The 13,617-nt window shown below is 40.0% G+C and overlaps 1 protein-coding gene across 1 annotated transcript; it reads right to left on the bottom strand.

Annotated features, from left to right (window-relative positions):
• Positions 1 to 12: 12 nt before the first annotated feature.
• LOC140879407 (mitochondrial import inner membrane translocase subunit TIM23-2-like) lies at positions 13 to 987 on the bottom strand. Its single transcript, XM_073283107.1, has one exon. It carries the CDS (start codon positions 903 to 905, stop codon positions 378 to 380), a length of 528 nt encoding a protein of 175 aa, XP_073139208.1. The 5' UTR covers positions 906 to 987; the 3' UTR covers positions 13 to 377.
• Between the last annotated feature and the right edge of the window lie 12,630 nt (positions 988 to 13,617).

Below are 13,617 nucleotides of genomic sequence, written 5' to 3'. Positions count from 1 at the left end.
GCACTGTAACACTGAATAAAAAAGGGATAACAAGTGACGAAACACTTGTTACATTGAAAATGCACACAACCACGACAAAACACCAAACATTTGAATTCTTACATTAGACCTACAGAGAATTCAACCAAATGGAGGATCTGAATGTGAAAACATAATACTCCCGTTCAGGGGGCCAGAATTCATATATTGCCGGCATAAATAGTTTTCAGGAATTTATTCACAAAACCATGTCTTCTACATGCAAATCAATATTACACTCCATGTCTATTTAATCAATCGCTAGATACTACTCAAAACTGCAGCTTCAGAGAGAAAAAATCTTCCAATTTCTTGATTACCCGGTGCGATCATGACAACTGTCGGAGAAAATAATTTACTCAAATGGGCACGTATCGCTTCAACACCTGCTTCCCCGTAACAGCAATCCCCACAATCACGCCACCTATGGCTCCGGCCACAGCCGCAGACCTTGGTCCCGCGGCTGCCTTGTACAGAGCTCCAGTCCCCAACCCCGCAACGACACTGTTGATGACGTCATCCGAATCTCTAATCGCCACCATTCCACTCTCAAGAGCCGCAAACATCAACCCGATAACACCACAACGATTACCCACCTGTCGACCCGTATGACCCGATCCGTTGAGAATCCGATTCACCTTCAACTTCAACGTATCGGTCGGCTCAATGGATCGAACTCCGGACACAAGACCCTTGACGGCTCCGGTCGATGCGCCGCCAAGGTAACCGATTCCCGTATAATACGTGAGATTCTCCCCCCAGGAGCGGCGCTGAGCGAGCGACTCTTCTTGGAAGAGGTATTCGGGAGAGGAGGGGAGATTGTAGATGGATTCGTATGGGTTGTAAAGTCGGCGAGTTGAATCGTTTTGGTCGCTATTTGGAGCCATTGATTGTTCTAGGGTTTATGCTCGGCTCTGCCGAGTTGCGGTAATTCATGAACTTCTCTTTTATTAGGTTTTCCTTCCTGTATTTGCGGTGACTTGTCCAAGGGAGAAAACAAAGATATTATTACTCAAATATTATATATTTTAAACTTCAAAAAATATATATATCATATATTTTATAAATAATAATAAAAAAAAGGAAAAATTATCGTTTTGGTTTCGTATGTTTGTCAATTTGCTATTTCGATCTTCTATGTTTTCATATTTCAATTTTAATCCTGCATCTTTTGATTTTTGGCAATTTCAATCATTTTTCTTCGAAAATGCTTACGTGGCACTGTATACGTGAGCTCCACATCAGCACTGCATCTGTGTCACATCAGAAAAATGACTAAAATTGCCAAAAAAATAAAAATAACGGACTAAAACTGAAATTTGAAATATAGAGGACCAAAATCGCAAAAGGACAAACATACCGGACCAAAAAAGCAATTTTCCCTAAAATAAAAGGTTAGAAACTGAAGTTGTCCCTCATCTTCGGCTTTTATTTGTTCCAACTTTTTGACAAGTGACAAAAACATGTCATTTGTTTGTGTTTTTTAATTGAGATAAAATTACGAAATTACTCTCAAAAATATGGAAATTCATTAATATCCATTTGAACAATAAATATATATTTAATATTAATTATCCTCTCTTTCCAATCTAACGTTTCCCCAATATGTCTTCTATTTGAACCCTTAACGACTAAATCAATGCACAATCTATACATTTGTGTCGACGTTTGGTGCAACAAACTGAGGTGAAAGGAGTTTAATGCCAAGAAGCGTTAGATTTTGAAAATCTTTGCGAAGAACCAACATCGAAACAACAAGTTTAAGGTATGATTCTTTTTCCGAAAAATTAAAAAATTTTTAGATGCAATTCCGTCTTGATGATTGTGTTTTTTTTCTTCTTTTCCAATTGAGTGATTCTTTGAGGGTTGTGTATGTTGTATTGTGTTAATGTTGAAGTTCCGTTCATCCCATGAATTATATAGATTTGATAGCTAATATTTAAGTTTTACGTATATGAGTGGGTATGTGGTTCATCTCAACCAATTATGGATTGATTATTTGAAATTTGTAATTGTTCTTGATTATAATGATTTCATCGCTAATTTTTATAGTTTAGTAATGTATTATAAAGAGAAATTTTCAGCTGCCCAACCATGTTTTCTTACTTGATCCGCGACCACTAAAACCCGATAGTTGGTTTTAGTGATGCGAAAAAAAAAACAAAAACCGCTAAAACTCACTACCGGGTTTTAGTGGTCGCGGACCAAGTAGGAAAACATGGTTGGGCAGCTGAAAATTCCTCTGTATTATAAATATTATATGGATAATCCTTATAGTATTCAAATCTGCTGCCTAAAAGTCTGATTTTGTGATTTTTTTTTTTGAAAAATATTTTTAATGGTCCAGTAAATTTACCATTTTTGGGTTTTGGTCTACTAACTGTTCAATTTTTTATCTCGATCCATTATCTTTTATTTTGCCATTATTTTAGTCCATTTTCTATTTAAATGGCCAATTTTCGTCGGAAAAAGCTGATGGGACGGTGGCTAGAGCTTACGTGTAGGGGTGTGTTGTAAGGTCCAAAAAGTCCACTAACTTAATCACGATAAATTAATTTAATCAGATGATTTAATGCATGTTATTTTAGACAATTTAATTGTTATGTGAATTTATATGATTTTTTTAATGCCTGAAATTTTATATGATGTGTTATGATTTTAAAGTTTTTAGGTTGGTACTTAATTCTGGGTCGTAGGAACGAGTCCAGCCTTCGAGCGAGTCAAGAAAAAAATATTTTTTTTAAATAACGTTTAGTGGATGCAATGTATTTTATTAGTTGGTAGAGTAAAGTTTTTTAAACTTTTAAATGTAATTAATGGGCTGTGTTGGGAGCCCATTAGTCACAAAATTATAAGCGTTCAAAATTCTTTTATTCCTCTCATTTGGAACACTTACTATTCTCTTCCCCCAATCTCCCTCTCACGTTCAAACGCAAAGCTAGGGTTCTTCAAATTCTCGAGGCTAGATCGTTCCGCAGGCCAGGTTAATTCCAATCAAACGATTTAGACAAGCTTTTACTGTTTTGAAACTCATTCAAGACTATATCTATTTTAAAGTTTTAACCATAAGTGGTTTTATGAAGATCGATGCATGTTTCTTGTAAACATTCATGAGTAAGTTTAAACGTGAAGCGTGAGGTGTTTCTGATGTCTTTGGTGTAAAGGTATTGAAGTTTTCATGGATTTTGAAACATAGTTGCAAAAATTTTGATGTTGGTAGTTTTTAGGACAAATCTTTTCCAAGTTATGAAGTTTTCTTGTCCGGGAATGATTTATTTTCAGGTGAAAAATAATTGATGGTGAAAAAGAGGCGTTTAGAACAGAAAAATCAGAAAAGGGAAGGTATATGTGCGTCTGTGCGACGCTGGCTTGGAATCCCGGCAGCGAGCCTCTCGCTCGAGCGCAACTTGTTGCCGCTCGAGCGAGATTCCTAACGCACAGCTCCCTTGAGCGGCAAGTTCATGCGCTCTGTAAGAGTGGGTGCCCAGTGAGCCAACTGTGTGGCTATGGGCTTTGTTGACTCTTTGTATAAACAATCTTTTGTTTAATATTATTTACACTTTTATGGCAATGACTTTATATTACTTCATATTGTTATATTGTGATATACTATTGTTGTTTTGATAAAGACCTTGAATATACTATAGTGTATGTAAGATGTGGTAGAACATGGAGATGTCTATCATGAAATACATCTTATAGTCACTGTATATTCTAAAACCGTTCCTAGTCGATTGAGCCGTCCGATAATAAGGATAAGGATCGCTCGAGTTTGAGACTAGCATTTGCGATGCGGAGTACCACGTTTCATTGGTAGGGAACATGGAGATGTTCGAAGCATGCAAATGGATATTCATAGGATGAATAGTCGAACTACCCTATCCGGACTTTCCAAGTGGTTATCACTTATCGAGTGGATAAAGTCCGCGGTTTTGGTTGTACACCATTAGTCCTTACGACTTGAAACATCATGGATACTCTATATGCTAGTACTGTGCTTTGACTCGTTTACCGACTCTGAGGGGGTCATCAGGTGTCGAGATTGGGTACAGTTACGACACATATAGGAGTCAATGCATTGTTGTCAAGGATTCACCACATACTTGCGAGTGTGGATATCCTATGCGATCTGAGGAGATATTAGTGTGACAAATCTCTGGCCAGAGTACTTGATGTGATTTAAGAAATGGTTTCTTAGTAGCACATGCGATGTCACTAATTTGATCTTCAAGATGCATTGCATAGTTATCGAATCTTGAGCGACTCTCGATATACCAATGGTTGTTGATTCGATCGGGATATATGGATGAAGGGACCGTACTATACGCTAACCAAAATCTACTGGTTCTTGTAGGCACTATCAGTGATACCTAGGGAATCATGGGGCGATGTTGCTAGGCGCTTTACCATGATTCGTTGGGCAAGTCGGAAAGTGTTGTTCCGAGTCACAAGGAGTTGTGAGCCCACGGCTAGCTGTATCCCTGAACCATTGAGGGTCACACAGTGTAATGGAGTTTTAATCCCCGTTGAGATAGTTAAATTTAAAGAGTTAAATTTAATGAACTAAGGAGTTGGACTTCTTAATTAAGAGTAAGGGAGTAGGGTTTCCTAAAATGACATAGGGATGGACATTTTTGGAAACCACTGAATTCGGATTCAGGAAAATTTATTTTGACTTTAAAACGTGCAGAAATGGTTTCTGTGCTCATTGGTGAAATCGTTTCATCAATCGGAGTCACGATGAATTTTATATTAATTTCTGAACAGCGGGCTTTGCTTGTCGGGCCCCAGCTTATGACTAATGGGCCCTAAGGTGTTAGTGGCCTGCATTATAAATAAGTTATTTCAGTACAGAAATTACACACAACAGGTCATAATTTTTGAGACAGGATTTTCGAAACCCTAGCCCCTCTCAAAAACGTTTTCGGCCGCCTCTCCCTCCCTCTGCCCGAGAAAATTCCGGTCTGTGATTTTGAATCGCAGTAAGGAATAACGAATCAAATTCGTGTATTCTCTTCGCAGAAAACTTCTGATAGATTTTCTAGTGCAATCTATCAGAGGGATTAAACCTCTGTTCGTGGACCTGATTGAAGGCGTTCATCGGTTCCAGGGAGAGACAACAAGAGCAGAATTGTTCTGTTGGTGTCCATTAATCTCGTTGCGAGATTTGAGGTAAAATTTATTTAACTGTTATTTAAATTTTACACACACAATAATTTAATCGTTGAACGTTTGTTACCCACACCATGGAATTGTTCCATGATAAAAATTTTAAACTTCCGCTGCACCGGGTATCAATCGTGATTGATCTGGGAACTCGCCAGTTTTCCAACAGTGGTATCAGAGCCAGGTTGCTCAGATCAAACGATTAAATTAATCAATTGTACAAAATTTTTGAGTCTCGGTTTTTGAAACAAAATAAATATTTTTAAATAAAAAAAAAATTTTTTCGGGGCAAAACCCGGGCAGCGATTGGATCGCTGCCCGGTGGGGCAGCAATTGTTGCTGCCCCGGGCGGCGCACGGCGCCGCCCAAAGGGGGCGCACGGCGCCGCCCAAGGCGGCGACCGTCGCCGCCCAGGGCGGCGCACGGCGCCGCCCAGGGCAGCGCTCGGCGCTGCCCAGGGGCGGCGCTCGGCGCCGCCCAGCGCAGCGCTGGGCGCTGCGCAGGGCGGCGCTCGGCGCCGCCCAGGGCAGCGCACGGCGCCGCCCAGGGGCGGCGCCAGGCGCTGCCCTAAGGGGGCAGCCGGGCTGCCCCCGGCCCGCGCCCCGGGTGCGGGCCGGCCCGGGAGTGTCCCGGGCGGCCCGCGGGAAAAATTATATTTTTATTAATTTTAATATTTAAAATTTTATTTTTGGTCCGGTCAAAAATTGTTTTTGATTGGTTCACGAGATTTCGGATCGAATTGTTCGAGTCCGTAAATTTTAAAATTGATTTTGGATAAATTTGAATTTTTGGAAAATTTTAATATTTTATCCGTAAATTGAATTTTGAAATCAATTATTTTGGTACAATTGATGATAAGATATGATCTTATGATATATTAAGTAAAATATGATTTTATTTGTAAAATTGGATTTTATAGATAAAATATGATTTTATTTGATATAGAGATAAAATATGATTTTATATGTGAAATGAGATTTTATATATAAAATATGATTTTATCTTGTTTAAATTTGAATTGCCACAGCATGTTATCCAATAAATTAATTTTGAATTAAATGTTATTGGATAAGGATGATCGATTGCCATGACCAATTTTGTAGGTGTATGTTAGGAATTTACATTTTGTCTTTATTATTGTTGGTTTTATTAATGGGCCTGGTTTATGGCCCGATATGAATGTCATATGTAATAAAAGTGGGCTTGGTTTATAGCCCGTTCCCACCCCCTAAAAATGTATCCCCTACTTGTCATTGTTATTTATTGTAAATACATTAGATTTAGTGGGAGATCAAGATTTGAAGATGGTGGGCCCAGCAGACAATGAAGACTGAAGAAATGTAAATTGGAAGCATATGTAATAGGATTGCATTTGCATACTGCATATTACCTAGGATTGGACTAAGACCCGTGATTGACAACCACAGGTCAATTAGAAATGGAATCGATCATCCTATATAATATGTGATATTATGATTGTATGCATGTTTAGACATAAATTGCGTGAATCCGGCAATGCATGCAATAAATTAAATATGATGAGACAAATATTTTTATAAATAAAATCCCTCATTTTAAATATGATTTAAAATTTATATCAAGATAAATAAAGGAAATTTAAATATTGTTTAAATGTTCCTACCTTCCATCAACGGTCAATGTATGTGATGCTACCCGCGGATACGGTCCGGCTCATATTATTGGGGGGGCCCGTCCGTCGGAAAGCTGTACATTGGATCGACAAATGTTGTAAGTTGGGTGGAACTCCCATGGGATCGGCTCATATTATTGGGGGATCCACATGGCGACCGTCCATCACAACTTAATATTGATGGGTCATCTTGACATGTCACTTTAAACGGCGTCATATTATTGGGCCCTTATTGGACATGAGGTAAATACATGGGGGTTGCTTTGGAAGCAATTGGGCTCTACCTTTTGAGAATTATGGTTGGCTGATATTATTCGGGACCATAAGTTTGTCAATTGGACTCCATGTTCTCACTAAGGAAAAAGTTTCCCGTTTTCACTAGAGGGTGGTGAAATCGTTAAAATAGTGGGAGTGAGATTCATAAAATTAAATTCGCCTATTTTATGTCTTAGTAAATTGTTAAACAATCATTGATATATGTCTGTTTTTCCTTTTCAGTATTTCATACAATGAATTCGCGAAATCCTTTATTCTCGATCCTCGAACAAAACAAGCTGACTGGCGCCAACTATACGGAATGGTTCCGGAAGTTGAAGATTGTCTTAACTTCGGAGAAAATGCTCTACGTGTTAGAGAAAGCACCTCCGAAGGAAGCACCAGCTGACATAAGTCCGGAGGAATTGGCCAAACTTGATGCATGGTGTGACCATGACATCAAGACCAAATGCTATATGCAAGCCTCGATGTCTGATGAACTCCAGAGGCGATTTGAGGACACGGTGAATGCTGCTGACATTCACACGCAACTCAAGGAACTTTTTGGGGCTCAGTCGAGGGCTGAAAGGTTCTCTACTGTTAAGGAGTTGATGACGTGCCGCATGCGTGAAGGGACTTCGGTCCGTGATCATGGGGTACGAGTGATTTGGCTCATACAGAAGTTAGCGACCCTTGATTTGGTGTTGGAGCATGAACTCAATGTGGACTTGCTGCTTCTATCTCTTCCTTCTTCATTTGATGGATTCGTGATAAATTTTAATATGAACAAGATAGAGGCCACCCTTGAAGAGATGGTCAATATGCTCGTTACATATGAATCCACACTTAAGAAGGATAAGCCAGCTTTCTTGGTGGGCTCCTCATCTTCTGCTAAGAAGGGGCCAAGTATGAAGGGCAAGAAACGTTCTGCCCCACCCAAGAAAGTGGAACCCGAGAAGAAGCAAAAGACAAAGGCTTCAAACAATGGAAAATCCAAGGATGTTTGCCATTACTGCAAGAAGCCGGGTCATTGGAAGCGCAACTGCAAGGAGTATCTTGAGCAGTTGGGAACTGCAAAGGGTATGTTCTATATCGAAATAAACATGTCACTTAATACAACTTCTTGGGTATTGGATACCGGATGTGGATCTCACATTTGCAATGATTTGCAGGTGATGACAAGAAGTCGCAGGCTTAGAATGGGTGAGACCCAGCTGAGGCTCGGGAATGGTTCCAGAGTTGAAGCTACGGCCATTGGAGATGTTTGTTTGATTTTGCAGAATGGTTTTAAATTATTGTTGAGAGATGTTTTATTTGTGCCAGATTTAATTAAAAACATTATTTCTATTTCTATGCTTGATAGAGATGGTTATTCTTGTAATTTTGTGAATGGGATTTGCAATATTTACAAGAATGAATGTTTAATTGGAAATGGACAACTTGAAAACGATCTATACAATTTAAAACTAAAAGACGTTCCAGTGAATTGTATTGACAAACCGGCGACAACAAACAAAAGGAAAATCGATAGTCAAAACCCGGCAAACCTTTGGCACGCTAGACTAGGTCATATTTCCTCAAGGAGGATGAACAAGCTAGTGGGAGAGGGCATGTTTGATATGTCTGATATTAACTCTCTACCTACTTGTGAATCCTGCCTAAAAGGAAAAATGACTAAATCTCCTTTTAAGGGGAAACCTGAGCGTAGTCAAAATCTGTTGGATTTGATCCATACAGATGTTTGTGGTCCATTTAGAGTAGGGACTCAACATGGCCACACCTACTTCATTACCTTTACTGATGATTATTCAAGGTATGGGTATTTATATTTAATGAAATATAAGTCTGAAGCATTTGAAAAGTTCAAAGAATTCAAGGCTGAAGTAGAAAACAAGCTAGGTAAAAGTATTAAAGCACTTCGATCGGATCGAGGTGGAGAATACTTAAGTACCGAGTTTTTGGACTATCTAAAAGAGAATGGGATTCTCTCTCAGTGGACTCCTCCTATGACACCACAGCTTAATGGTGTATCGGAGCGTCGTAATCGAACTTTGTTGGACATGGTTCGATCCATGATGAGCTTCACTGAGCTTCCACCTTCGTTTTGGGGCTATGCGCTTGAAACGGCGGTATTGTTGTTGAATAACGTCCACACTAAAGCAGTGGACAAAACACCATACGAGTTATGGAATGGCAAAGCTCCTAAGTATTCGTACTTGAGGATTTGGGGATGTCCTGCTTACGTGAAGCGGACAGTGGGAGATAAGTTGGATAGTCGATCCAGCTTGTGTTATTTTGTGGGGTATCCGAAGAATTCAATCGGATATTATTTCTATTATCCTGCTGAAACAAAGGTGTTTGTTTCACGGAATGCCACCTTCTTGGAGAAGGAGTTCTTATTGGATAAGAAAGGCGAGATGATGGAACTCGAAGAAGTTCGAGAAGAACCCGAAATACAAAATAACGATCCCACACCTCAGGAACCATTGCTGGACACGCCTGCACCTAGAAGATCCGAGAGGACTTCTAGACCTCCAGTTCGATATGGTCTTCTTCTTGAAGAGGGTCAAGATGAACCCGACATTGGATGTGATCCAAGAAGCTTCAAGGAAGCAATTTCTGATGCGGATTCGAATTTATGGCTTGAAGCTATGCAGTCTGAATTGGATTCGATGCATACTAACCAAGTCTGGTCTTTAGTGGATCCTCCCGATGGAATTGTTCCAATAGGGTGTAAATGGATCTACAAAAGAAAGCTTGGGCCTGATGGTAAGGTATTGACCTACAAGGCGCGATTGGTGGCGAAAGGTTATACTCAAAGACAAGGAGTTGACTATGATGAAACCTTTTCACCAGTTGCTATGTTCAAGTCCATAAGAATCCTTATTGCCATAGCTGCATGGTATGACTATGAGATATGGCAAATGGATGTGAAGACTGCTTTTCTTAATGGAGACATTAAGGAAGAAATCTATATGAAGCAGCCTGAGGGGTTCACATCCATGGGAAGCGAGCATAAGGTATGCAAGCTTCAGAGATCAATTAATGGTCTAAAACAAGCATCAAGAAGTTGGAACCAGAAATTTGATGAAACAATTAAAGATTTTGGTTTCATCAAGAACCCGGAGGAACCTTGCGTGTACAAGAAAGTAGTTAAGGATGCGGTGACATTCTTAGTACTTTATGTTGATGACATCCTACTCATTGGGAATGATGTAGGGATGTTGCAGTCAACGAAGATATGGTTATCAGGTAGATTTTCGATGAAGGATTTGGGTGAGGCATCCTACATTCTTGGGATACAGATCTATAGAGATAGGTCTAAGAGAATGATAGGACTCACTCAATCAACCTACATCGATACCATATTGAAACGGTTTTCAATGGATGGGTCCAAAAGAGGACATCTACCCATGTGTCATGGAGTTTCTCTATCCAAGTCAATGTGTCCCAAGACTGATGAAGAGATAGAGAATATGACACATGTACCATATGCGTCAGCTATAGGTAGTATCATGTATGGGATGATATCTACCAGACCGGATGTAGCATTTGCTCTGAGTGTCACGAGCAGATATCAGTCTAATCCTGGTCAGATGCATTGGAAAGCCGTGAAGGACATTCTTAAGTACTTGCGAAGGACTAAGAATATGTTCATGGTTTATGGAGGACGAGAACTCAAACTGGAAGGCTATACCGACTCTAGCTTCCAAAGTGATGTGGATGACTCGAAGTCAACCTATGGATTTGTGTTCATGCTCAATGGTGGTGCTGTCTCTTGGAAGAGTTCCAAGCAGGACACCACAGCGGATTCCACCACTGAGGCTGAATACATTGCAGCATCAGCTGCTGCTAAAGAGGCCGTTTGGATGAGGAATTTCGTCCAAGAGTTGGGCGTCATTCCTGAATTTGTTGGTCCAGTCCCGGTGTACTGCGACAACACGGGTGCCGTTGCTCAAGCAAAGGAACCAAGGTCTCATCAAAGATCCAAACACGTACTGAGGAAATACCACATAATCCGGGAGATTGTGGAAAGAGGAGACATCAGTGTCGAACGAGTGGCCTCTGCAGACAATATCGCTGATCCACTTACTAAGCCTTTGCCAGGACCATTGTTTGACAAACATCGCGAAGCAATGGGTCTACGTAGTATGACTAGTTGGCTATAGGGCAAGTGGGAGATTGTAAGAGTGGGTGCCCAGTGAGCCAACTGTGTGGCTATGGGCTTTGTTGACTCTTTGTATAAACAATCTTTTGTTTAATATTATTTACACTTTTATGGCAATGACTTTATATTACTTCATATTGTTATATTGTGATATACTATTGTTGTTTTGATAAAGACCTTGAATATACTATAGTGTATGTAAGATGTGGTAGAACATGGAGATGTCTATCATGAAATACATCTTATAGTCACTGTATATTCTAAAACCGTTCCTAGTCGATTGAGCCGTCCGATAATAAGGATAAGGATCGCTCGAGTTTGAGACTAGCATTTGCGATGCGGAGTACCACGTTTCATTGGTAGGGAACATGGAGATGTTCGAAGCATGCAAATGGATATTCATAGGATGAATAGTCGAACTACCCTATCCGGACTTTCCAAGTGGTTATCACTTATCGAGTGGATAAAGTCCGCGGTTTTGGTTGTACACCATTAGTCCTTACGACTTGAAACATCATGGAGACTCTATATGCTAGTACTGTGCTTTGACTCGTTTACCGACTCTGAGGGGGTCATCAGGTGTCGAGATTGGGTACAGTTACGACACATATAGGAGTCAATGCATTGTTGTCAAGGATTCACCACATACTTGCGAGTGTGGATATCCTATGCGATCTGAGGAGATATTAGTGTGACAAATCTCTGGCCAGAGTACTTGATGTGATTTAAGAAATGGTTTCTTAGTAGCACATGCGATGTCACTAATTTGATCTTCAAGATGCATTGCATAGTTATCGAATCTTGAGCGACTCTCGATATACCAATGGTTGTTGATTCGATCGGGATATATGGATGAAGGGACCGTACTATACGCTAACCAAAATCTACTGGTTCTTGTAGGCACTATCAGTGATACCTAGGGAATCATGGGGCGATGTTGCTAGGCGCTTTACCATGATTCGTTGGGCAAGTCGGAAAGTGTTGTTCCGAGTCACAAGGAGTTGTGAGCCCACGGCTAGCTGTATCCCTGAACCATTGAGGGTCACACAGTGTAATGGAGTTTTAATCCCCGTTGAGATAGTTAAATTTAAAGAGTTAAATTTAATGAACTAAGGAGTTGGACTTCTTAATTAAGAGTAAGGGAGTAGGGTTTCCTAAAATGACATAGGGATGGACATTTTTGGAAACCACTGAATTCGGATTCAGGAAAATTTATTTTGACTTTAAAACGTGCAGAAATGGTTTCTGTGCTCATTGGTGAAATCGTTTCATCAATCGGAGTCACGATGAATTTTATATTAATTTCTGAACGAGCGGGCTTTGCTTGTCGGGCCCCAGCTTATGACTAATGGGCCCTAAGGTGTTAGTGGCCTGCATTATAAATAAGTTATTTCAGTACAGAAATTACACACAACAGGTCATAATTTTTGAGACAGGATTTTCGAAACCCTAGCCCCTCTCAAAAACGTTTTCGGCCGTCTCTCCCTCCCTCTGCCCGAGAAAATTCCGGTCTGTGATTTTGAATCGCAGTAAGGAATAACGAATCAAATTCGTGTATTCTCTTCGCAGAAAACTTCTGATAGATTTTCTAGTGCAATCTATCAGAGGGATTAAACCTCTGTTCGTGGACCTGATTGAAGGCGTTCATCGGTTCCAGGGAGAGACAACAAGAGCAGAATTGTTCTGTTGGTGTCCATTAATCTCGTTGCGAGATTTGAGGTAAAATTTATTTAACTGTTATTTAAATTTTACACACACAATAATTTAATCGTTGAACGGTTGTTACCCACACCATGGAATTGTTCCATGATAAAAATTTTAAACTTCCGCTGCACCGGGTATCAATCGTGATTGATCTGGGAACTCGCCAGTTTTCCAACACGCTCGAGCAAGCAGGGTTCTGTCTCAAAATTTTAGTTTTCACGTGTTTGGTCCAAAATTCATGCTTTTAACCTGTTAAGCTCCTTTAAGTATTTTTAAAATGTTCCATAAGAAAAAGTTTTAAATTCAAAAGTCCGGGACAGATGGAACGGCTCACGTGGATTGATTATGCTAAGTGTTGCATGTTATGTGATTTTTCCTCATGAAAGCTAATTTTCCATGATAATCATGAAAATGTTAGGAAGTATTTTGTGGGGACCTCGGGTTGCTAATCTCGTTTTAGGGCAGCTAATGAATAATTAAACAATTAATCAAACAATTAAAGAATAATAAATCAAGAGCATAATTTTTTTTTTTTAAAAATTTCAGAGCCTCGCTCGATCGGGCAAAGTCAGCCGATCGAGCGAGCAATTAAATCATGCTCTCGGGTCTGCACATTTTTGGTCTCGCTCGATCAGTCAAAACCTACTGATCGAGC

Source organism: Henckelia pumila, chromosome 2 (genome assembly GCF_033568475.1).
Source record: "Henckelia pumila isolate YLH828 chromosome 2, ASM3356847v2, whole genome shotgun sequence".
Lineage (NCBI taxonomy): Eukaryota > Viridiplantae > Streptophyta > Magnoliopsida > Lamiales > Gesneriaceae > Henckelia > Henckelia pumila.
Note: the sequence above shows the minus strand (reverse complement) of the source record. Positions and strands in the feature narration are given on the sequence as shown.

Excerpts from the sequence above, each read along its gene's own strand:
- LOC140879407 (XM_073283107.1), bottom strand. The coding sequence starts at position 905 with ATGGCTCCAAATAGCGACCAAAACGATTCAACTCGCCGACTTTACAAC.